This window comes from Rhinolophus hipposideros (assembly GCF_964194185.1).
Source record: "Rhinolophus hipposideros genome assembly, chromosome: 9".
Taxonomy (NCBI): domain Eukaryota; kingdom Metazoa; phylum Chordata; class Mammalia; order Chiroptera; family Rhinolophidae; genus Rhinolophus; species Rhinolophus hipposideros.
Window position 1 is genome coordinate 18,364,377 of NC_138055.1, and position 24,974 is coordinate 18,389,350.

General features: G+C 36.5%; 1 protein-coding gene across 1 annotated transcript in view; it reads right to left on the reverse strand.

Annotated features, from left to right (window-relative positions):
* Window positions 1-11,883: 11,883 nt before the first annotated feature.
* The window catches only part of GAS2L3 (growth arrest specific 2 like 3), a 36,649-nt gene continuing 23,558 nt past the window's right edge, over window positions 11,884-24,974 (reverse strand). The window contains exons 6-9 of the mRNA XM_081059233.1: window positions 22,807-22,870; window positions 21,993-22,131; window positions 18,088-18,195; window positions 11,884-16,576 (exon numbers count right to left, since the gene is read on the reverse strand). Coding sequence (XP_080915359.1) covers window positions 15,275-16,576; window positions 18,088-18,195; window positions 21,993-22,131; window positions 22,807-22,870 — 1,613 coding nt within the window. The 3' untranslated portion in view covers window positions 11,884-15,274. The remainder of the gene's footprint in view (window positions 16,577-18,087; window positions 18,196-21,992; window positions 22,132-22,806; window positions 22,871-24,974) is intronic.

Consider the following 24,974-nt stretch of genomic DNA (forward strand, 5'->3'; position numbering starts at 1 on the left):
CCCCTCACAATTCAGTTTAACTGAATGTGGCAATTCTCTGTCAAAAGAATGTTCTAATTTTAACATTTCTACAGATGGTTTGGTAAGAATGTGAAGTTTATTCCTTCTTTCTGTCCTCACTAGATTTATTTTAATCCTGCATCACTGTCAGTTTAAAACAATTTGCATAGTATTGAAATATGTATGTTCCTGTACCTTCTTAGAATCATAATTTTTAAAATTCAACCAAGCAGCCATTTATTAAACCCTATATGTTTCCAAGCATTTCACTTAATGCTTCGGAAAGATTTTCTTGCTTAATCCTTATATCTACTTTATGAGGAATGTTATCCTCATTTTATAGTTGAGGAAACTGAGGTGTGGTTACTTGAACAAGGTCACACAGGTAGCTAATAAGTGGTGGAGCCGTGATTTAAATCTAGTTTACATCCAGAGCCCTTTCCTGCAAGCAGAAATCAGAAAGCGGTTCCAAATGGTGCCTGCCCCCAAGAAACTTGGCTCAACTACTGTAGGAATTTTGGCTATGTGTGTGGTGGTGGTGATGATGGTGGTGGTGGTGGTGGTGGTGGTGGTGGTGGTGGTGGTGGTGGTGGTGTGTGTCTTCTTGGGAGAGAGAGCCCACATTCTTGGAGTTTACAAGTTATCCAGATACAAGGTTATGGGGGTCAGGACTGGGAGAGGATGGTGGTGACAATAGACGGAAAACTGGTTCAAAGAAATGTCTCAGATGAGGAGGTCCTGTGCTCTTGTAAGTTTTTAGGCTATGGTCCAAGATGAAACGATTGACCTTTCTCCAAGATCTGTTAAGCTTATGGACAGATGACTGTTTTGAGACTCTCCTTTCTCTAATTTAGTTTTATTCTTCTGCATCAGCGTTCTGAACCTGGCCCCATTGCATTATCTCACTGATTGTCCTCTCCTGTTTTCCTATTTTCTTTCTCCTCTCTACTATCCATATTATATTACACAAGTTACTGATTCATTATGTTGTTTTAGACTCCGTTTATTTGTTTTCAGAATGACATACCTCAGCTCAGATAGAATCACCTGTCCTTAAATGACTTATTTGATAAGAACAACAAAGCCATGTGCCAGAATGTTCTCTAAATGACAAAATCGCTCCGTGGAAAAGAAAAATGTATCATTTTGTTGTTGTTCATTGAAAATTAATCAGTAATTCTTTTATTCTTTTTCATAGCCAGATCCTGTTTAGCCACGCCTTGTCACATAGCAATCACTCAGTACATGCTTGTTAACTTGATGATCAAATTCATTCTGTTCTATTTCGTGATAACGATTTCTTCCTTAAATATTTATGGAGGACCTAATAGTCATTATTAATGTATTCAACAAATCTTTATCAAGTACCTACCATGCTCTCAGCACCGTTTTAAGTGGGAGAATATAGCAGTGAAAGTATTAGACAAAAATCCAGGTTAATCTAGGGTTACGTACTTAGCTCCAAGCTGCAGCAGATGGAGATCCAGCAGATCAGTTAGGCAGGACAAAGTGGTCAGAGAACACTGTGTAAGGGAGATGACGCTTAAGGTAGCCTGGGAGGATGGTGCACGTAAGGTATCTGGTGGGAAGATGAAAGGGGCTGAGATGAAGGGAATGGACTGTTTGTGTAACAGTGAAGAGAGGAGTGAGTGTTCAGGAGCGTAGGAGGGATTTTAAAGTTCAAGCCATGGAGTAGACTCAATGAAAGGCCTTGGAAGGAAGTTTAAAAATTCATATTTGTAGAGTGAAAAACACTGACTCTAAAGTTTGGAAGCAAAGGAGCAACATGACAAAAGATCAGTTCAAAGAAGACAGCTGTGGTTGTGGCCTGCAGAATGTGTTTATCATGAAAAGTCTAGAGTCGGGGGTCAAATAGACACTGCTGCAAAAAGCCGGAAACCTGGGGGCCTCCTAAACTACACACACACACACACACTCTGACCTGCATCCAGGGATCCAGGGAGAGGCCAAGTTGCACTGATCCTGTCTCTTTCGTGGCTCCTGGAATCACAATGGTGGTAGATGGTTCCCTAAAAAGCAAACCCAACCATGTCATTCCTGTTTTATATCCATCAGCAGCCTCCATACACCTTACAATAAAATCCAAGCAACAAAATATGGTTCACAAGGCCCCACACGTCCCAGCTTTGCCCACCTGTGCCCCCACCCTCAGGACTCTGCTTTCCACGCCGTGAATGAGGTTTCACATTTCCACACCTCAGCATCCTGCCACTCTACCCACTCAAACATGTTTCCCTGAATGTCTGGAAACTCCTGTTCTCCCATCAAAATCCAGCTACTGCATTAGGTTCGTAGAGAAGCCTTTTCTGACGCTTAAGGGAAATCACCACTCATTCCCAATGAACATCTTCATATACTCCTCACACTGCGTGTGTCGTTATCCTTACAAGTGTGTCTTCCCTGCTAAAGAGTAGGCTTTTTGACAACATAATCGGTGTCAAACCACGTGCGTAGATCACACTTTCATTAGACTGCAAATTCTATAAGGGCTGGACCCATATCTATTTTGTGCATCGTTTTCAAGGCTGAGCACATACAAGCAATTAACAAATCTTTGTTGAATGTATGGAAGATAGCAAGTACTTAATAAGTGTTGAATGAATGAGTCGCAAACGTTAGGCCATTGGAGAGGAGTTGAGATAAAATTTCCATCCTCCTAGGGATTCATATTTTTTGACTCACTGCCTGTTGATTAAGAATTATAAAGCTAGCCACCTGCAGAACTCAGGTTATATAATACATAGTGTCCCCCTTGTGATCTGCGTACTGCTGCATGCCTCCCACTCAGGCATTTAGTTGGTACATTTAAATGTACATCTAAGATGTCATTAAGATGTTGCTGAAGATGGTGATGGTATCACAAAACAGCACGTGTCCTCAGTTAGTGATTCAAGAGCGGGAAGTATTAAAGGGCTTACTAACTACCTCAATCTCAAGCCCCAGAAGATACAAAATCTTCCAGTTTACTGCTCTCACCCAGAGGCTTTTTCCTTCTTAGCCAACACTTCTTTTTTTGTGCACATTTCATCAGTACCGGTTGCAAGCGAGGTCAAAGCCATTTAACTTCAAATAAAGCCAAGCCAGAGCATATGACATTGAGATTTAAAACCACAAAGGGAGTACAAAGTGAACAGTCATTTTATGTCCTTTCTGGACATCACAGATCTCTTTTCAGACCAAAGGTCATTCCATGGGGTGCTCTCCTGCAAGTTGAGAAGAAAAGGGAAACATTCGAAGAGCCCAACACCTCATTCATGTGGGCATGCTGTAAAACCCAGCAGTGTTCAGGCCCTACCAGGTCCTCACTTGAATGAACGAATGAATGTTCATTCCTAATTTCTGTTATGGTACCAAAGATGGCAACCACACAAAATTTAGGAGCAAAGCAACTCTTTTGTTGCTTTTATTCTTGAGAATTATTTCACATTGTAGCTTGATTTTGTTTGAAGAGAGTCCAAGCATTTCCTTCCTGTTTCTGATATTTTCATAGCTCTAAATAATACTTTAACTCCTCCTCTTCCTTCTATAACTTCCCTTTTGCTCCCTGAACAAGGGCCAGAATCTTGGCCAGGCCTTCAGGTTTTACGGTCTGAATACTTTCCCCACTCTGCAAGCACCTCACACCGCAGCCCAAGGGAACTCTCTGCTATCTCCACATGTTACAGAATGTCTCACCTGTGCCTTTCCTCACACGATGCCTCCAGCTGGAGCGTGCTTTTGTGCTGGCTACAGAACGGGGTAGCAGGATTCAGAGCTTCAGCTACGGTTCAAGACAGGCTCCACCACTTACTATGCTCGACTTGGAGGGAGTTACTTGTGCTGGTGGTTTGCTTGCTTGCTCCCAGACACACCCCTTTCCCTTCCCCTGCCCCCTCCCCTCTGAGTCCCACAGGCTGTGTTTTCCAGACTCAGGTCAGCCAATGGAAGGCACCAACCAGTGGGTCATTAGAGGACAGGAAAAGGAGAAGCCACAGTGTTCCTCCTTTCTCACTGCCTTGGGCAACGTCTCTGGCAGAAGCTGCATCACTTCCTTGGCTCCAGCTCTCGCCAGACAGGCCTGCTGTGGTTTCAACTTCCTGGGATGGGAAGACAGGGAAGGAGTCCCCAGGATCTCAGCTGAGCCCTGAATTCTGCTGTGCCTGAAGCAGTAGGATGTACCCTCTTCGATTCTCACTTACGTGGGCCAATACATTCTTCTAAGCTTCAGCTATTTGGCTTGGGTTTTTCCACCACTAGCGGCAAATAGTCTTCATTAGTTTAATCCCTCAAGTAAGAAGTAACTTCTCACTTACCAAGTAGGTAGGAAAAAAAACTGTTCTTAAATCACTATAAGGCAGGGTAGACAAAGACTACTTGGGGTAGGAGACAGAGAAGCGCAGAAGATGGAGGGTGACTTCCATCATGATGTGTGAAGAAACAGAGCCAAGGCATCTGGCTTTTATTCAGGTTAGAATGGGAAGCCAAGGAAGTTTTCTGAGCAGTGATGTATCAGGATTCAAGCTGAGCTGTAGGCAGATAACTATTGGCACAGTACGGGCTGCAGGGCCCCTGCACAACTCCAGGGGGAGCCATTTACCTAGAATACATCATGAATGGTGCTCTAGAGTTGTACAATGTGCAGCCTTTAGCCATGGTGAGAAGCTCAAAGTGTGGTCAAAGAGCTATCCGAGGCTATTGTCTTCCAGGAGAGAGGTTGAGAAGGCCTGAACTTGGGCAGTAACAGAGGAGAAGAGACGAATTTAAGACACATTCTAAACTAATTTGAAAGTTTCAATGAGGGGTGGAAGGGATGTCATCAGAAATATGGGAGACAGTGAGGAGACATTTTTCTAAAAAGGACATACAGAAGGCAAGAAGACATATGAAGAAATGCTCAACCTCACTAACCATCAGAGAAATGCAAATAAAAACCACAATGAGATACCACCTCACTCCAGTCAAAATGGCTATCATCAATAAATCAACAAACAACAAATGCTGGCGTGGATGTGGAGAAAAGGGAACGCTAGTGCACTGTTGGTGGGATTGCAGATTAGTGCAGCCACTATGGAAAACAGTATGGAGGTATCTCAGGAATCTGAAAATGGAACTACCCTATGATCCAGTAATTCCACTCCTAGGCATCTACCCGGAGAAATCCAAAACTCCAATTCAAAAATCTGTATGCACTCCTATGTTTATTGCAGCACTTTACACAATAGCCAAGATATGGAAACAACCGAAATGCCCATCGGTAGACGACTGGATTAAGAAGCTGTGGTATATTTATACAATGGAGTATTACACAGCCATAAAGAAGAAAGAAATCTTATCATTTGCAACAACATGGATGGATCTAGAGAACATTATGTTAAGTGAAATAAGTCAGAAAGAGAAAGACAAGTACCATATGATCTCACTTATATGCGGAATCTAAAGAAAAGAATATGTGAATGAACTAATCAGAGACAGTTTTGAGGACACAAAGAAAAAACCAAGAGTTGTTAGATGGGAGGGGGGGTGGAGGGTGGGGATAAGGGGAAAGGTGAAAGGATTAGGAAGCAGCTGGTAACCACAAGATGGCCTCGGGGTTTTTTGAAAATTAATTTGGGGAACTTATTCAATAACGTTGTAAAGATTTTGTTGGGTATCCGATGGACATGCGTCCTATTTGGGAGACCACCTCAGAGATACTGTGGATGCATTGTACACCAGAAGCTAAACATTAATGAATGCCAACTATAATTTTATATATATAATGTGATGGCTCGGTGTGAGGTCGGAGGGATAGTGGATGGGGGGAGGGGGTTCACAGTGTGAGGGATATAAATGATGAACGTCTAAGTATTACCTTGTCTTGTACACCTGAAACTAATAAAAATAAATAAATATGCTTAAAAAAAGAAATATGGGAGTCAGGAGGAAGAGCAGATTTTGTGAGGATGGAAAGTTCCTTTTCAGATAAGAGATTTTGAGGGAGTAACGGGAGAAAGCTGATTGCTGCTGACAATGGAACTGGAGCTTGGGGCAACAGAGCTGGAAAAAAAGATCTAGAAATCATTCACTCAGAAACGGTGCTGGAAAAGACAGTTTGGAAGAAATTGCACAGAGAGAAAATAGTTGTTAGAGAAAGCTGAGGAATGGTCCTTCAGAGTAGCTACGTGGAAAGGGCAGAGAACGAACACAAGTCAGACAACAGGAGTAAGGAGTGAGGGATCAGAGAACCATAAGAAAAATCAGAAGTATGTCAGGAGGATCAAGGGAGAGTTCAAAAAGGAGGGTTGGCCATTCTCACACCCCCTTCTCCCTCCACAGTAATCACTGAAGCATTTGTCAAGATGGAGCTTTCGTCAGCCTGGGTCCCTCTACAATGAGCAGACACCCAGGTGACTTGATGGACATCTAGAATGAAAGAGAGCAACGTTTTTTGCTGAGCCACGAAGAGTGTTTTATTGTTTCTGCAGCAAAGCCTAGCCCATCCTGACCAAATATATGTTGGCCACTTGGAGATGAGGAAGTGGGGAGAAAAAGAAAAGAGAATGTGTAATCAGAGACTTGAGCATGTTTGTAGGATAAGGGGGAAATCTGGGAAAGAGAGAAACTGAAGATGTAAGAGAGGGTGCAGTTGGTTGGTCTTGGCTCTGGGTGAGATCATGGCTGTGTTACACCTGTGCAGGTACACCAGCATACCACACACCAGGCCACCGGATATGTGGCCGACACCTAACTATGAGACATTCGTGATGGGCATCACCAGCACATTTTTCCGCCCTATGAATCACTTCTGTGGAAAGCTAAAGAGGTGATGATTACACATTTATCTAAGATGATTTATTATCAGGCCTTCTTTCACAAGCAGAGGGATGGAAGAAATATCTCAGTGCCTCAGCTTTGTCAACTGTAAAACAGGGATAGAGTTATTATATGCAAAGCACTTAGAACTTCGTCTGGCACAAAGTGAGTTCTATTTAAGTGTGATCTCAGAACCCCTTCAGGTTTTAGGAAGACGCTCTGAATATGGGGATGAAATCACTAGGAACTTTTTTCTTTTTAAATCAGGAAACACTGAAAAGCCAGCAAAGTTCTGCTGTCCTAGGAGGCACACAGGCGTGGTAAGCAATGAATATATTTGACACCTCTATCGGTTTCAAAGTCAGTGTTGTTAATCAGTCTTAATTTATCTTGTATACAGTTGTGCCATTTCATCTAATAGGAATTTCTTAGGAGGAAAAAAACAGATTTGGAACAGGTAAAAAGCCCGTGAACACTTTCAAGGAGTCATTGAAAGTCATATTGGGACAGAATTTCAGGGATAGGAATGATTATGGCTGATAACAGAAACTCTGGACGTTTCAGACTGTGTCTACAAAACACCAAAACTACCAACAGAAAAAGTCAGCCAATCTATTGTTTTATCCACATGTTTCCCAGGCACTGGTTTGACAAATCTTACTGAGCTAATTAAATCAATAGCTTATTTTAGCACTGTAACAGAATGGTTGGAATGGCTTCTCTAGAAATCGGGAGTGAGGGTCTAGAACGTTTTATCTCTCACTCACAAAAGGGCTTTGGGAGATCCCGAATGGGCCATTTCACGGAAGTCTCCAGGATCCAGGTATAAAACAAAACTCGCTGGTTTGGACATCATTGATATTCATCCTCAGTAACATCTAGTATTTGAGCATTTCCAGCCATCAAAATTGCAGATTTGGATTTGAAAGAACCCAGAGAACATATCTGCATCATATTAGTCTCAATGACCTTGAAAGAAAAGGTCAATGCTGGAAATTGATGGCTCCTTGATGCAAGACACCTCCCCAGGTAGCTCAGACCAAATTCAACCATATACTGGACTTGTTTTCCAAGAGTATTAGACAAATCAATCATGCGTAGCCTTTTAAGGAAAACTGCCTGGCTGCAGCTTCTGCTAAGAAAAGTGAACCAAGCTACTGCTTCCATCAAGGTAACCACGCTCTAGACCATGTGACTAATTTTTTCACCATGCTGATTGATCAAGGGGATGGACATGGGATCTAAGGGCAGCCAATTCATTGGCTAAGCCATAACGTGGGCAGTAGCCTAAAAAAAAATCTGCCTGAAAAGGAACAATGGTAATTAAATCAATCAAATTCTCTCTTGAGACTGAACTGACAAATAGTATTATGTAGTTTTGGGGGTAGGATGTAGGAGATGCAAGAAAACACCCAAAGAGAAGCAGAAAGTTGGAGGCTGGCTAGAGTACGTTCATGGCCGAGCACCAGAGTCAAAGGGTGGGAAATCAGGCTGCCGAAGGGAGATGAGATTAGCTCTTGTGAGCCTCACTGTACAGGTATTGCTGGGTTGCTGCCCGATTCCTGTTGTTCTTTTGGTTTTGTGTATCCCATGAAACAATCCATTATTAGAGAAAGTCGAAGTGACTCTGTCTCTCGCAATCCAAAGAGCCGACCTAACACACCAGATCTTCCTAGGATGCCTATGGGTCCCTTGGGGTTACAGGCCAGCCAGGCATAAGCTTCAAAGGTCCACAAGGTGTGTGACTCACTCAATGCTTTTCATAGGACAAGTTTTTGTTCTCTGCTGGAGCAGCAGGACAAGGCACTGAGATGTCAAACCACAGGGAGCACTTGCTCGAAGCTGTGCTCCTCCGACATAACTGAGGTGGCTGGAGGGAGACCAAATATTCTATAGAGCTAGGGAAGCAATCCTTATAGTAGAGACATGCATATCTTGATTTTTAAAGCAAAGGCTTATCCAAGAGAAAGCTGAGATGCCCTTGTTTCCAATCCCTTGTTTAGGATTTGATTCTTACTGCTCTGTTTTCTGAGTAACAATTGGTAGTAATTTCACTTTCTTTTATGAGCTCCTGATCTGAAGCAGTATGAGAAAAGACAAGCCGTTCTCATCAAGGTATTTTATGCCATGGGTAAAATCAATCACAAAGAAATGAATGGGCTACAAAGAGAACACCACACTTGCTTGTTTTTTAAAATCATTTGAATGAAGATTTTTCTCCTGGAGAGCGTGACCGGTCATACCACTGTATCCCTAGCACATAGCATAGTGGTTGTCACAGGGCCGGCACTCAGAAATATTGCTAGATGAGCAAATGAATGGATTGATGTTTCACTGCATTGTGGTCGTGTAGGTCACTTTAGAACCAATCACAAATACAGGCAATACATGGAATCTGCTGGGACAGACCCAATGCCTTTAGGACCCACTGGAGGCCAGCAACTGGGGCGAGTCACATGACCCCTGGGACAATTACCGCTACCATCCTGACTTCTCAGGGGGCTCAGAGGTGGGTTTTCACTCTGCAGCTAACAGGCTCCACCGACAAACTCCCTGGCCTGCGTTTCCTCGTCTCTTCGAAGTGAGGAATTAGGTAGCAGCAGGAGCCTTGCTAATAACCTAATTCTGTATGTCATGCTCTCACAACCCTGAAAATAATTATTTTACATCAAAAACATGGCTAGTAAGGGGACCTTTCTAACACTTGCTTCTGTAAAATTGCAGTATTCTCTGTTGTGTTAATGTAATAAAATAAATCCGTACCTTCAAGGCCGCTCTGCTCTGCTCGCCATTCCTCTCCAAAAATAAGGTCACGTTTGCAGGCTTCTTCAAACTCTTATATTTTTTCGGGAAAAGTCTTTTCACAGTACGGGGATCAACAAATTGAACTAGAAGTTCACTTTATATACACAGATGTTTATTTCCATCAGTAAAAGGCTTTTTTTCCTTCCCTCCTTCCACATTTAGGCATTAAATGCCGAAGATGCAATTGTGAACAAGTAAGACATAGAGTTCCCATCCTAGGTTTGGTGAGGGATTTAGGTAAGTAAATGGGAAATAGTTTTAGGTGCAATACAATGACAGGAAAAGTGTAAGTTGGGAAGAAAGTACACTGGAGGCATCCAACCCAGGCTTGGAGGGTCTGGAAAGTTTGAGTAAGTGATATCTAAGCTGTGACAGGAAAGGCACCTGTGAGCCAAGTGAAGGGATTGGGGATAGACAGGGTCAAGTCAGAATAGTGCCTCTGAGGACTCCAAACTCTTCTCCCTTCTTAACTTACCCTTTGAGCTCCACTGATTTCAAAAGCTGGAGTTCTCAGCAATGTTGACTTTTTTTTTTTTTAACCTGTAGGGAGACCTGGGACTTCATGAACTTCAAACATTGTTTTTGTTGATGTTTAAGGTAAATGCAAACTATTGCAAATTGCTGTTTAAAGGCACGTACCTTCATTTTACCTCAGTGCTTAGGATTACAACTTTAAATGTCACGTTCCACTCTTCCGATATACAGCAGTTTGGTCTATTCTTCCACAGCTGTGTTTTGGGTTCCCGAGCACCTAGCATGGTGTGATGGATTATTGGAGGGAGCTACATGATATACCTTTGTATCACATTTTCGGGGCTGTGTGAAAATAATTTCAATTTATTTATTCCTTTTGGAAGGAGCGTATGAACCTGCTCACTCAGAGGACAATCACTTACTTTTAAATGCTTTTGAAAATGGAGATTCTAGGGCCACCTACAGCAGTATCTTTTCCTGTTATCTATTTCCATTGCACTGTCAGGAAATTGCTTTTAATTGTTAACATAAGTATTATTTTGCAGTAGATTTAACTTCTTTTCCTCATTATTCATCCAGCAAACTCACAGAGCACTGTCCTGAGGACCGAATGTAATAATTCATTATTCCAAGAACAACACTTTGAACATAGGTAAGTGCTTTATAAACGTTAAACTAAAAACATAAGAATACACTAATCTCTAAATCAATTCAAGCTTAGAATATTTAAAATAAAGGGTAGTTCAAAAACAATTAAATCAAGCTTTTTCTCAGAAGAAATAAAGCAGCAGCAGGATGTGATACTCCCATGGAGTTTTAAAGTGATGCCACTCAGGTCCTATTTTCTTCATCATATTAACATGAAAAGCAGATCAAGTTTGTGTAAAAGGGAAACCTAAATTTATCCTTTAAACAAAATTCAATTAGTCAATCCTAGTAGGTAGTTTTTACTGTCAACTTTCTTGAGCATTCATTTCCTCATCTATTCAAAGGAGTTCATTCATTTATTAACAGATATTTACTGAATGCCTACTATGTTCCAGGCATTGGTTTAGGCTTTGGAAACACAGTGGTAAACAAAACAGATGCAATTTCAGTCTTTATGGTGCTTCTATGCTAATAAAGACAACACTATATCATGGAATTGTTCAGAAGATGGGATGTTAATATAATTGTTTTGTGAGCTGCAAAGTGCTAATATAAACCCAAGGTTCTTAAATGTGACAACTGTTTTACTCTTTTTTATCTCCCATAACTCAGTAGGTTTTAGTAAATCGTGATTTGAGTAGTGTTTCAACTCTGCTATGTTTGACCACTAGCGGGCCTCAACAGTCATACCCAACACGAATCCATTCTATTTATCATATTCTTTCATTCCAATATAGGTTGTGAGGTAATTTATCAAATGTCATTTAAGAAAGTTGGACATATTAAATAAAATGTATTATATGAAACTCTAAAAGAATAGCCACAAAAGGTTAATTATAATAGATAACACATACCATGTACCTACAAATCATGCAATAAGCATTGTGCTGTTCCTGGCAGAATACAGAAAACTAAGAAATACTATATATTAATGTTTTATCACTGTAGTCTCTCAAAACAAACCACTTCATCACCATCCATACTTCATTTATGATAAATCAATATCTACATCATTTTTAATGGCTGCCTGGCATTCCATTTTATGTTTATACAAATATTAATGATGTGCTGTGATTAACATCCTTTTAGCTAAATCTTTGCATGTGTTATTTCTTCAAGATCAAGTCTTATTGTGTTTTTCTACAAGAACAACACAGAATATTTGCAGGAAAACAATTCAAATTTAATATGTCTTTGTATCTTCAAATTTACCAGCAAATGTTTTGTTAATATTTTCAGAAAATTAGCCAAAATCTCAAAACATAAATTTAATTTAAAAATGTTACATTCACAAAGGTTAGGAAAAGTTAGTAAGAATTTTATCTAAGTGATACTTTTGTGTTTTCTTTTTTTTGGAAACATCACAGGCAGTACATATTGAACTAACTGCTTTTTATAATTGCCCTGATCATGTATATAGGAAAAATAGTTTTTCAAGAATATTCTAACTGTATTTAACTGTGAAATTAAAACAGAGTTAAAGAAATTGAAAATTCCTACTATCAGTAGCCTTCTGTGAACACAATACTTCTGTGATCTATAGAATTCTGCTTTAATAACTGATAAATTACTTGCATTATCTGACATTAAATATGAGTCTAGCCATACTAAGACAAATTTCTAGCAGATACAATAGCAATTTGGGGATCAAATACTGTTACTTAATAGCATAACCTTATAATATCCTGGGTGCAGTGAAATAAATTCCAAAAGTATAAAGAAGGCAATTTAAATAGTAATAAAATTAAAACTATTCTCCAATATGAATGCTTCATATATCCACTTTCTCACATGAACCAAGTGATCAGAACACACAGAAGAAACAAATTGAGAACTTGGTATATATGTTCAAATTTTAATACTTGAGAAAATATAAGTTAAAATCTGATGCAAACACTGCTGGCTCAAGAAAATATACACAAATTTGTATTCAAAGAGTCAGTATGTGAACCTGGATGTAAGAATGTATCATAACAGCCTGTTATGGAAGCCTTTTAAAGAAGCAATCGTTTTTTAAATCAGCAGAAATAGATTACAGAAGGAACAGTAACTTTTTTTCTCAAAATATTTCCTTTGTCAATAACTATAAACTCGGTGTGGAGAGGGAAGTTAGAGGTCACCTAATTTATCAAGGCATATTGAAAATATAAGCCTTAAACATCTAATGTAAGCCCAAACATTGTAAAAATAATCGGAATTTCATTTTCCTCTGGAAAGTAATTTGACATATTAGTTAACAATTATAGCAAAAACAAACAAAAAAAACAACCTTATTCCATTCTTTTTTGAAAGTACATATTATTTCCTCTGGTTACTTCAGTAATCTAAGCTTAATATTAACTTACTAAATATTAAACGAAAATCTTATATATTCTTGCACTAATATTCAGAAGTGAAAACATCTTTCCATCTTCAATATATTTTTAAAATTGTGAAAATGTTAGAGACACTAGCTCTTAACATTGCAAAGTACCTATCTTTCAGCCATTGTTTATTTTTTAAAAATGTATATTTTGGAAAGGTAATCTATACATAATTAAAAATTCATTCAACATAAATATAATTGGAGAAATCCCTACTGATGAAGAAATAAGGCTATTTATAAATTAATTTCCAATTTTTCAAAAAAAAAAAACAGTTCTTGGAATTTGTGCCAGATGTCTGTGGGATACTTTTGCTCCTGACGACTCTCAACACAAAAGTTATTGTTGACATACTGTAAAGTCTACTTGGATTCATAGATTGACTGTAGTATCATTTACTTTTAAGTTCTAGAAGTTACTGATAAAGAAGTATTGTTTCATCTCACAAGGGAATAAACACCTTCTTGAAGGTAAAATTCTTCTGCTTTGAAAGATACATTAAATATTTCTGACCACTAAAAATGTAAAGCTTCTAGCATTTCTCAAACATTGACTTCACTTTCCAAAGATGTTTGTATTATCTCTCAATGCCCAGATCAACAGTAGAACTAAACCAAGTATTTGGTTCTTTCAAGGGAAGCATCAATTATTCCAAAATCTGGCTTGCTTATATCTTTGATTTTAACTGTATTGCTCAGACAAAAGATCACTTAGTTTTATGTATTTTTCTTACTTTATAATCTATGGAACATTAGTAGTCAGCTTAAGATGCTTGTTCTATGATTGCACATTTGTGTAAACCATTTTTTTCTTTAGAAAACACACTGTAGCTTAAAATAGAGAAACACAAACCTCACTATTGAATATAACAACCTGTGATAACTGATAATACTGTAAAGTTATTAAATATACCCCTAAAACTTCTGAAAGTACATTAATAATTTTTTAAATAGTCACAATCTCTTAAAAAACAAATTATTTACAAACATCATCTTAGATCAATGGAATCTATGAAGTCACACATGATCTAGATATAGAAATGTTCCTCAGAGAATCTGCCCACAGATCAGAAAATGCTGCATATGTACTGTTCACTTGCCATTGAAAACTTGAAGGCAGCATGATTTTATAAAAGAAAATTACTGTTAGTTGGAAGAATCTAATTAAAACTGGTATTGTGCTATCTAAAGAAAAATAACCACCCGATAGAATTTTTATATAGCACCATTCTCAGATTATCACTGTAATTTTAAAATTGTTAAAATGTAATTCTGATTTAAAACATTAATGTAAAAATTCATATCTGCACTCATAGGAAACTGCATTATTGAAAAGTATTTTAATACGCTAAAGTTTCTAAATCAGTTTCCCCTTTCACATTGCACAATATCCATCCATCTAAAATATAAGGTGTAAATTCTGATAACTAATATATGAAAAATCTTGTTTACCAAATTTATTTACATTTCAATACCTTTTTTTCTTTCTTCTTTTTTTCTACCAAAAATGTTGGTAACAAAATACTACCAATGTTAATATAAACCAGTTGAAAAATCAGTTCCTTCTAATTTGGAAAGCTTAAAAAAAAGTAGTAAGAATTTTACCAAACCCAGAATAATACCAAGCTAATCTTCAGCAGCCACTGGTACTTGGTATTGTATGATCAGCAATCCTGATCAGAAACTTATATCAGGTGTCATGTGTAAAACAAGTGCCAAACCATTGCTAAACCGTTTTTACTAAAATGTAATAATTAATATTAAGAGCACCCGCAATGCTATTAGCAGGTATATCACCTACCTATATAAACCTTTACCTAATACAGATTCAAAAATACAGCAAATATAGTTATAGCTCTAGTAGTGTTATTTGACTACATTTCCCTTAAAGGGCAGATATTAATGAAGATTCTATGGAAGGAAAAACAGATAAACGTCTATAACCTTGTGGTGATTTTACAATTCACCACGGGCACCTCAAAAGGGTACCTTCTGGCAAAAACAGGTGTGTAAATCCTACTGAGCCCTCTCCTCACCCCAACTTCTATCCCCATGCCGACCCCCAACCCCCATACTATTGTACTTAATGTCTGAACTTATTTGGACAAACACAAATAGGAGAACCTTTTAAGGTGTGAGGCTAGCACAGTCACTTTTTTCCTTTCCTGTTTTCTTAAAATGGCACATTTGTATTTATTTTCTAGGTTTCTTACTTCCAGTCATAACAAAATAATGGTCATCGTCTTCCTTTTTCTTAGCAGTAGGTTTTTTGACTCCACTGACGGCGTCCTTACTAGATGAGGGTGATTTCCTGGTTGAAGCTGGGGCTTTGCCACTTTTGAGGGGCCCTTTGGCTGAATACTGGCTCTTAGTGGCAGTCTGTGCTGCCTTTGGTACAGTTTGTATTTTGGCAGAAGACTGAGGAAGACTCATGATGGACAGTGGGGTACGGCCAGGGGACTTGGAGGACCTGGGTCCTATATTCTGGGATGTACTTTGACTCTGAGGCTGCTTTTGTGAAACTATATTCTTATCTTTTGATTCCTCTACAGCTTTTGCAAGAGCAACTGAGGATACAGCAAGTGGCTGGTTGAATTTCAAGGCTGACTTGAGTTTCTGTGCTGGCACTGTCCCTGCTGGTGGAGCTCCATCAGATGGCTGAGACCGAGTTCCTAGACCTGTGGTTATGATTTTGGAACTGGATTGTGTCATTTTTGCAGGGGCCTGGGCAGAAGGAGAAAGTTTAGGTAACTCTGGACACTTTGATGATGAATTTAAATGTGCAGTTGAGTGAGATACTGCATTATCCCTGGAAGACATGTAATTGTGTTTCAAGTGCTTTGGTTCCGTTTTTCCAGAACACTTATTTGGCAAAAGTGTAGACTCAGGCACATCTCTTGACTTCTGGGCTGGAATAAACTTGGCCTTCCGAGTATTAGGTGATGAGATATCTTTTCTCAATGACACCGACACACAAGGTGCAGTTCTTGATAAAGCTGGTGAAGAAATGCTTTTACTTACTGGATTTAAAGAAGCAAGTGAAGATGATGCATTGTTTGGAGCTTGTGGTTTCTTTATTATGCCTTTTGAAGACTTGAGTTTGAGATGAGAAGGCACTGCTGGTGAACTTGGTATTTTGGAACGGACTGACACAGAGCCCAGATTACTTCCTTTCAGGGAAGGGGCTGGCAGCAACACACCTGGTGGACGTACCTGCTTTTCTTTGCTCCTTGTAATACCAACTGGCGCGCAGAGTCTTGGTTTTTGTTTTGGAAACATGCTGACTGCTGACAACGGATTCATTTCAGGCGGCTGAGGTGTTCTGGCAGGCGAATCAGGAGTACTTTCATTAGAAACTCCTTTTTGAAATGCTAGAATTTTTTGTTCTAGCGTAGCAAACTGCAGTATTCGACAGGGATCATATTTAAGCAAAAATCCTTGGAGAGTATCCCAGCCTCCACCAACACGGACCATGACATGTTTTCCATGAAGCATCTTTCCCCCAAAAGAAAGTGAAAAACAAAGATGTAAAACTGTAAGGTTCACAGTTACAATTCATTAGCAGTCACAATTTGTGATGTCTATGATCTGTGAAATTCAGAGTATCTTGCAACAGCTTTACTGTAAATTGACAGTCTCTTCCGTGTATTATTAAAATAAATATAATCCATATCGAATCATGTAACTAACAAAACAGTATCCTCCAATTTGTAAGAAAGATAGTTACACATGACTTGTATCCCAAAAAACCCAAATTACTAACATACAAAATTGCAAAGGCAATATTGTTCAAAAATTTGAATACTGAAGGAATAAAAGAGAGAGGAGAAATGGGGACTTACAGAACAAAAAAATGCCTCATAAAAGCAAATAATTATGAAAGACATAAAAATGACTAAAACTTGTACTTTACAATTTAATAAATTACTTTTATATGTGTTGTATCAATTTAATTTTTCAAAAACTTTGATATAATTTATTGCTAGTTCTTTGCAGATAAGAAAATGATGCCTCTGAGAGATTAAGAAAATTGTCCATCACGGAGCTTGGCCTGGCCTTACATACATCAGGCTGCCCCCACCCAAATGTTTTTGGGCAGGTAAGAAACATCCTGGGTCTGCCAGCACAGAACAAGCTGGATTTCAGGCCTCTATCCATTCAGCAGGCAAATCTGCACAATTGGATGAGACTGCCCTGAAAATTTTTATTCTAAATCCCATGTGCTATATACACTATTACTACAACATATTGTCGCAAAAAAAAGAAAGCTAATTAAGAAAGGTACAAGTAGATTTTCTGTGTGAATTGGGTAGAGTGTGGGGAGGTAATCACTATATATGAAATAAAAGAAAATATAAATGTTGAAATTACATTTTTAAATACTTTCTATTATATTCCTAAATTGGGAACAAAATAGCTCTTGTATCAGAAGTGGACAGAAAGCTGAACAGGTGAAACTTCAATCTCCTTATTAGCAAAGGAGACAATAAACTGCAAACTGCAGATGGGGCAAAGGAAGGAAATGAGTGTGCATGTATCTGCATGTTGGTATATGTACTGATGCATGTCAATGAAAAAAGGTTTTATACTTAAAACACAAAGTTTATGTTATTATAAACTGCAGTGTTTCTATTTCCTTTTTTTATTATTGATATTTAATGTTGTTAGGTGTATTTTTTATTATTCCTTTTTAGAAAACTTGAAAAATGGAATAAGTTACCTGAGGTATATAAAGATTTTTTTCCCAATTACATTCCGTGCCTAAATAGTCTTAGCTATCTCGTACTTAGTTGTTTGTTGTGTAAAAGGTGTTTACCTAAATTTGTTATATATTCACAAAAGCAAGTATTCTGTATTTTCCCCATACAGTGAAATTCTTTCATTAATAACACCCACTGGTCCATTTTTTTAAAAAAGTAAAAGGAGAGCAAAAGGAGGTTGGTAAAGCAACAACCCATTTTCAAAACAAGATCTGTATGTAAATAGGATGTAAATGGTAGACTTACTCTTATAAAGAGTATTTTATCCCCTAGTCGGTACCGTCCTTCAGATAAGTATTCAATAGAAAATCGATGAGAACAACTACAAGGAGGGTCTTCAGCAATATGTGTAACCTAAAATTAAAAAGAAGTAACAATGCTGTGACAAAAAGTATTTTGTTTAATGTTAAAATGCAAGGTTATTTGATAGCTGGGAAAATCAAACTCAAAAATTTCAAATCTGTTCAATTTTTTATTATCTTTTCTCCCTCACTTGTTGACAAATATTGAGATATTTTCTAATCTAATGAAACCAGCTGTGATGAAGCCGTGAGTGTCTCCCTCTTTCCCCCTATGCAATCAGGCTTGGAGTGAGGATATTCACTGACCACTGGAAAAACTCTGTGAATGTGTGAGGCAGTAAAGTCAATTAAAAACATTCCTTAAGTCACAGGAAACATGAGTTCATCATTAGTTTCAATTGTATTAAGCCCTGGATTAATATATCTGTGTCAAATCAAAGATAGGGTGAGTCAGATAAAGCTTACGTAAAAATTCTCACTTGTCCCTTAACACTGTGCTAAACTAATATTATGGGGGAATATCTAGATTTGTTCCAAAGTTACTGTCAAAATAGGCAGAGAGATTTATTCACCAAGATTCGGTAAAATTCTAAAAAATTCAAGAGGCACTTTTCCAAAAGTGCTCACTTTGCTTCAATTGTCTGCTAAGGGTTTTCTCCTCAAGAAGCTTACACAATTTTTAATTGCAGCAAATATCTATGAAATGGTAAAAACTAGAATAAACATACAAAGAAATTCAGGAATTCTATATTGAAAACATAGAAATTAAAATAAATTGGTTAAATGAAAATATCTGTTGAGATATATTTGACTGAAAAAGTCACATATCAGCCCCTATGAAAAGTATTTTGTTTCCCTAAAACTACATTTTGTAAAAAGGACCTGAGCATTTTTTCTCAATTACTTGTCACAGAGAGTATATCTAAACAAATTCATTTCACTGAACTTAAGTATGCTGTTAAAGAAAGTCTCTTCAGATGCCCACTTTAGATGAGCACTAATAGAAATTTATGATTGTCTTAATTACCCAAAATGAATGAACTTATATAGATTCACCAGGGCCTAATCGAAGGGTCCAGAATTTATCTCCCTACATCATTCATTTAACAAAACAACATGATCATAAATAGAACTGATTTTCATAAGCCATTCAATCAGATTTGTTCACTGCCTGGGTATATGTGCACATTCACACACACACACACACACACACACACACACACACACTTCTCACATGCATAAAATGCCTGAAAATAAACTAAAGTTGGGTAAAGAATTTACTATTGTTAGAACCACATACACATTAAGCAAAGTAATTTGAAAAAAGTTATTTATTTCCGTCACTACTTTCTAGCTGTAACGTTTCATGTACACAGAATCTCAGTGGTGTACTTTTTTAACAATACTCTAAATAATGAATCAGGTAATAACTGTTCCTTATTTTAAACAAGACCCCAAGATCTCTGTAGGTCACACTGAATATATTCATAGAGCATATATGTAGTTGGAGAAATGTGTTTCTTTTTCGTTTTCATAATAAGAATGCAGACATGAGAAGTCACTTATTTTCTTTGTTTAAAATATCCAAATACCACTTATCTTCAGCAGTAGAAATCAGCACTAACCCATTATCTAAATAAAGGAGGAACCTAAAAGAAATAAGTGCTGTAGATAAGAAATGTTCTCTCTGGTTTTATCTATTAACATTATGACACTAAAGGAAGTAGCTAAAGAAATTAAAAGCATCTGCAAAAGTGCTACCCTACTATTGATTATTTCCATTCTCCTTGTTCTTACGCAGTTTGTCTGTATATACATACTTCACACAAAATAAACATTTTTCTTGTTGCTATAGTCTTCATAATTATCCCATTAAATGATTGCTCTGCTAAGATAAGGAATCTTAATTTGCCTACCCATTGCCCTGTGTGAGAGTATTTACATTGCTTCCCATTTTCCACCATTTCACATAATAATGCAATAAACATTTTCATTCATGCTTTTTTCCCTCTTTAATTACAATAAAAATGAAAGAGGAACATTTTTATGGCCATTGATATCCATTAGTCAATTTGTTTTTCAAAAGTTTACATCATTTTCCATTGCCAATAGCAATCCCTAAGTATACTTTTACCACAATTTACCAGCACCAGGTTTCATAATTTTAAAATAATTTGCTAATGGGACAAATTGTGTATCTTATTTCTTTGAATATCAGCAAGTTTCAACACTGTATTTTATTCTTTTGTAAACAATAGTCCTTACCCATTTACCTACTGGAAATGTTTTTCTTATCAAACTGTATATGGTCTTTATATAAGGGGGAAATTAACACACTATATTTCCTATTTAATAAAAAATATTTTCCCAATGTTTTCCTTTTTATTTACCATTATTTTAGGTCATGCGAGATTTAAAATAAGTTTTATTTTTTACCTCTATATTATCACTGCATCACATATTGATATTATTGATTTATATGAATCAATAATATAATATAGCTAAATATATTTTGGCCTGATAAAGAGTTGCTTAGGTTGATAATTCTTAATCTCTTTCAAGGCTGTCCAAATGTTTTACTATAGATTTTTATTACAAAACAAAGTAACACTTTCTAAATGTTTATGAGTAATGCCTTATTTGTTATTTCTTATAGAATTTTGTATATTAAGCACTTTCATAAAATACTACAATCCAAAAAAGACCATGAATTCTAAGCAACAGTCTAAGCAGAAAAAATATTGGATACTCAGTTCACCTCCATCACTTATTATATTAACTTATTATATATGAACTTCCACATAATAATGAACAGTTAAAGTTCAGAAGACTTTCCAGTTGAGACCCACCATCTAACAAGTCTGCATATATTCTGTCGGGAGAAATGTTCAGAAAAGCCCCATCAATTTGCTGTCATTACTTTTCTTTCCCTTGCATTTTCCAAGCACCAGTACACCATTTACTTAGAAACCTTAGAAATCATCCTAGATTTTCTCCATCTTCACCAGAATTCGTATTCCTATAATTTCTACCTTCTAAATGTGTCATATGTTTGTTCCTCTTGCTTCGTTCCCACCACTAATGTTTGAGTTTAGGTTCTCATCATCTTATGCCTGGATTATTACAATATTACAATATTGTATATTACTATATATATACTATTACTATATATATAGTATATATACTATTGCTATTATATATACTATTATATATACTATATACTATTATATAGTATATAGTATATATAATAGTATAATATATATACTATTATATATTATATATAATATATAATACTATATATACTATATACATTATATATACTATATATGATATATATATATAATATATATCATATATAGTATATAGTATATATACTATATACTAATAGTATAATATATATACTAATAATATATATACTATATATACTATTATAATATATGTATACTATTACTATATTACTATATATATTACTATACAATATAATATTGTATATTACAATATTACAATAAATCAACATAACCTCTACATGACTGTGAGAGTAATCCTTACAATTTGCAAATCAGATTATAACACTACCACGTTTAAAAAAAGAATCAGTGAAATCTTGTGGCCTAGCCTAGGCTTCATGATAGATTCCAGCTTTTTTGCCCCAACACTCCTCAACTACCCACCCATTCCTCATTATACACAAGCAACAAAAAGTCACCTTTGTCATATAGTGCCTTGAACTCATCAGAGAGTGGAAATTAATATTGGTGTATATTCTAAATAAGAAACATTTTCTTTTAAACACGGCATCACCTGTAGCAAATTATGAAACTTTAACACATCAGGATGGCAACTACTTACAGCTTCATGTAGCTCTTCGTGTTGGCAGCACGATTTTGGAATGCTGATGGAATCTTCAGGCCCAGAAGTATTAAGTAAAGTCTCTTCTAATTCAATTTCTTTCTCAAGTTTTACTAATACTGGTGGCTCAACCCCATATCTGAAAACCAATCAGAAGACCTTATCATTCAAGCTAAGTCTGACCCAAGCACTTCCCTACACATCATAATAAGATATATTTTATTTTTAAATGAAATCTGTATGACTCTTTTCCACCAGTTGTTTCACTGGAATATCTGGAAATGCTTTTAAATGTCCCTCAGATTGCCAACAATTCAGATTATAATCTTCACATCATAGTATATATTTGAGTTACTGGATGCTTCCAGTATTCAACCAAGGATCCTGAAAGGCACTTTCAAAATCAGCTTGTGAGTAAAGATGGGGCTGAGCGAAGTGTGGAGGAAACCAAGCTTCGACCTTCTTATCAAATCCCCTTTCTGTCTGCAGGGCTCACCTCGTCTTAAACTGCTAACACTACATGCTCTTACTTTATTCTTAATCTAAAAAAATTTAGTAACCACTTTTACAGTTTAATACTAAATGAAGGCAAGCTATATGAGAAAGCAGACGCTGACACATGGCATTGGTCAGGCAAACAGAACAAAGTTAATAAAGAAACAGAAAGAAAGAAAAGGAAAAAACAGAAAATTAAGTTACTCTATTTCAATCAAAAAGTATTTCCTTTTACTTATAGAAAATAGTTTTAGCTAAAATAAAGTAGCTTAAAAAATATTTATGACATTGACATGCTGAAATAAGGTGAAATACATACCTTGACACAATTCGACCAATTTCAAGAAGACAAAGATACACCTGTCTTGGATCTTTATGTAAAACTATGAAAAATAAGACCACATATGTTATAGGGAAAAATTAAACAGGGAAATAGATTTCTGGCATGGGAAAAGTAAAAGAATATTGAAGACAGTGGGTTTACTTGTTTGGAGACTTCGAAAAGATATTTTAGTTTTTTTCTACATTATTATCATTTTCCATAAATTAAAAACAAACAACAACTGGCTAAGAAGAAGATGATGAAAACTTACCACGGACCCTTACTTGTATAGCATTTTCATTCTAAAGCACTAAGGGCTTAAGTAATATTAACTGACTTATATTTTAATTCTCTCTACCAGAGATACTATATGAAAAGATATATCACATCAATTTTATTCTAAATTATATTTAGCATAGGAGAATGTGTTAATAGTCTGCCCTACCTCTTCCAAAAATAGAAGAGAAGGGAGCATTTCCTAACTCATTCTATGAGGCCAATATCGCCGATACCAAAGCCAGACAATAACATCACGAGAAAACTAAAGACCAATACCCTTTTATGAATAGATATAAAAATCCTCAAGAAAATACTGGCAAACTGAATCCAGCAGCAAATGGGATTTATCCCAGAATGCAAGGTTTGTTCAACATATGAGAATCAAGCAATACAATACACCATTAATAGAATAAAGGAAAAGAAACACACAATTACTATATTTTGTTGTGTATAATGGGTTCCCATGTATAATGTGTACCCAGGTTTTCGTTCCAAACTTATAGGGGAAAAATCCTTTCATTTCAATCTTTATTTCAAATTTTTATTTGTTTACATTTAGGTTCTTGCTTGCTTTTTGTATTATAAAGGAATTTTAGCATTTATTTTTTAAAATATTATGGTACAAAATATTTTATGTAACAAGTAATTACAAAGCACAAGAACAAATACAAGGCACAAGAAATTTTATGTACCAGTAACAGAGTACCATATTTACACATCATAGAAGGCCAAGAACTCTTCATCGTTGCAAGTTTGTCATAAGTTCAACGAAACCGATTATTGTATTCCAAGGTATTATTTTGCATATGGACATTGTTATTGATTTCTAGAGTTACACTTTTAACTCATAAGCATAAATAAAATAATTAAAAATATGTATACTGATACGGAATTAGTACTACCCATGTATAATGTACATCCTTATTTTTCCCACAAATTTGGGCAAAAAAGTGAGCATTATACATGGCAAAATATGGTATCTCAGCAGACACGGAAAAAGCATGACAAAATCAAAGACCCTTTCATGATAAAAAAGACTCAACAAACTATAAATAGAAGGGAACTTTGTAAACAGAAAAATGGACATATATAAAAAGTCCACAGCTAACATCATTCTTAATGGTGAGACACTGAAAGTCTTCCTCCTAAGACCAGGGAAAAGACAAGAATGTCCACTTTCACTACTTCCATTCAACACTGTAGCTGAGGTTCCAGCTGGGGAATTTAAGCAAGAAAAATAAGATACCCAGATTGGAAAAGAGAAGGAAAACTATTTCTATTCACAGTCAACATAGTCTTTTGTATAGAAAACCCCAAAGAATCTAGGAAAAAAATGATTAGAGCTAATAAGCAAGTTCAGCAAAGTTGCAGTACACAAGACCAATACACAAAACTCATTGCAATTTATACACTAATAATAAACGATCTGAAAATGCAATGAAGAAATTAATGCCATTTATAATAGCTTTAAGAAGAATAAAGTACGTAGGAATAAATTGAACCAAAGAAGTGTTAGGACTTGCACACTGAAAACTACATAATGCTGAAAGCAATTAAAGAAGATATAAATAAATGGAAAGACACCCTGTGTTCATGAACTGGAAGACAATATTGTTAAGATGGCTCTCCAAACTGACCTATGGATTCAACCAATAAAATCTTATCAAAATGCCAACAGTCTTTTCTTCCAGAAATGGACAAGCAGATAATAAAATTCATATGGAATTGCAAGAGACATAGACTAGCCAAAACAATCTTGAAAAAGAACAGCTGAGAGATTCACAATTCCCAATTTCAAAACTTGCTAAAAAGATTCCTACTTACTCAGAAGATAGTGTGTTATTGGCATAAGGATAGGCCAATGGAATGGAACGGAGCATCCACAA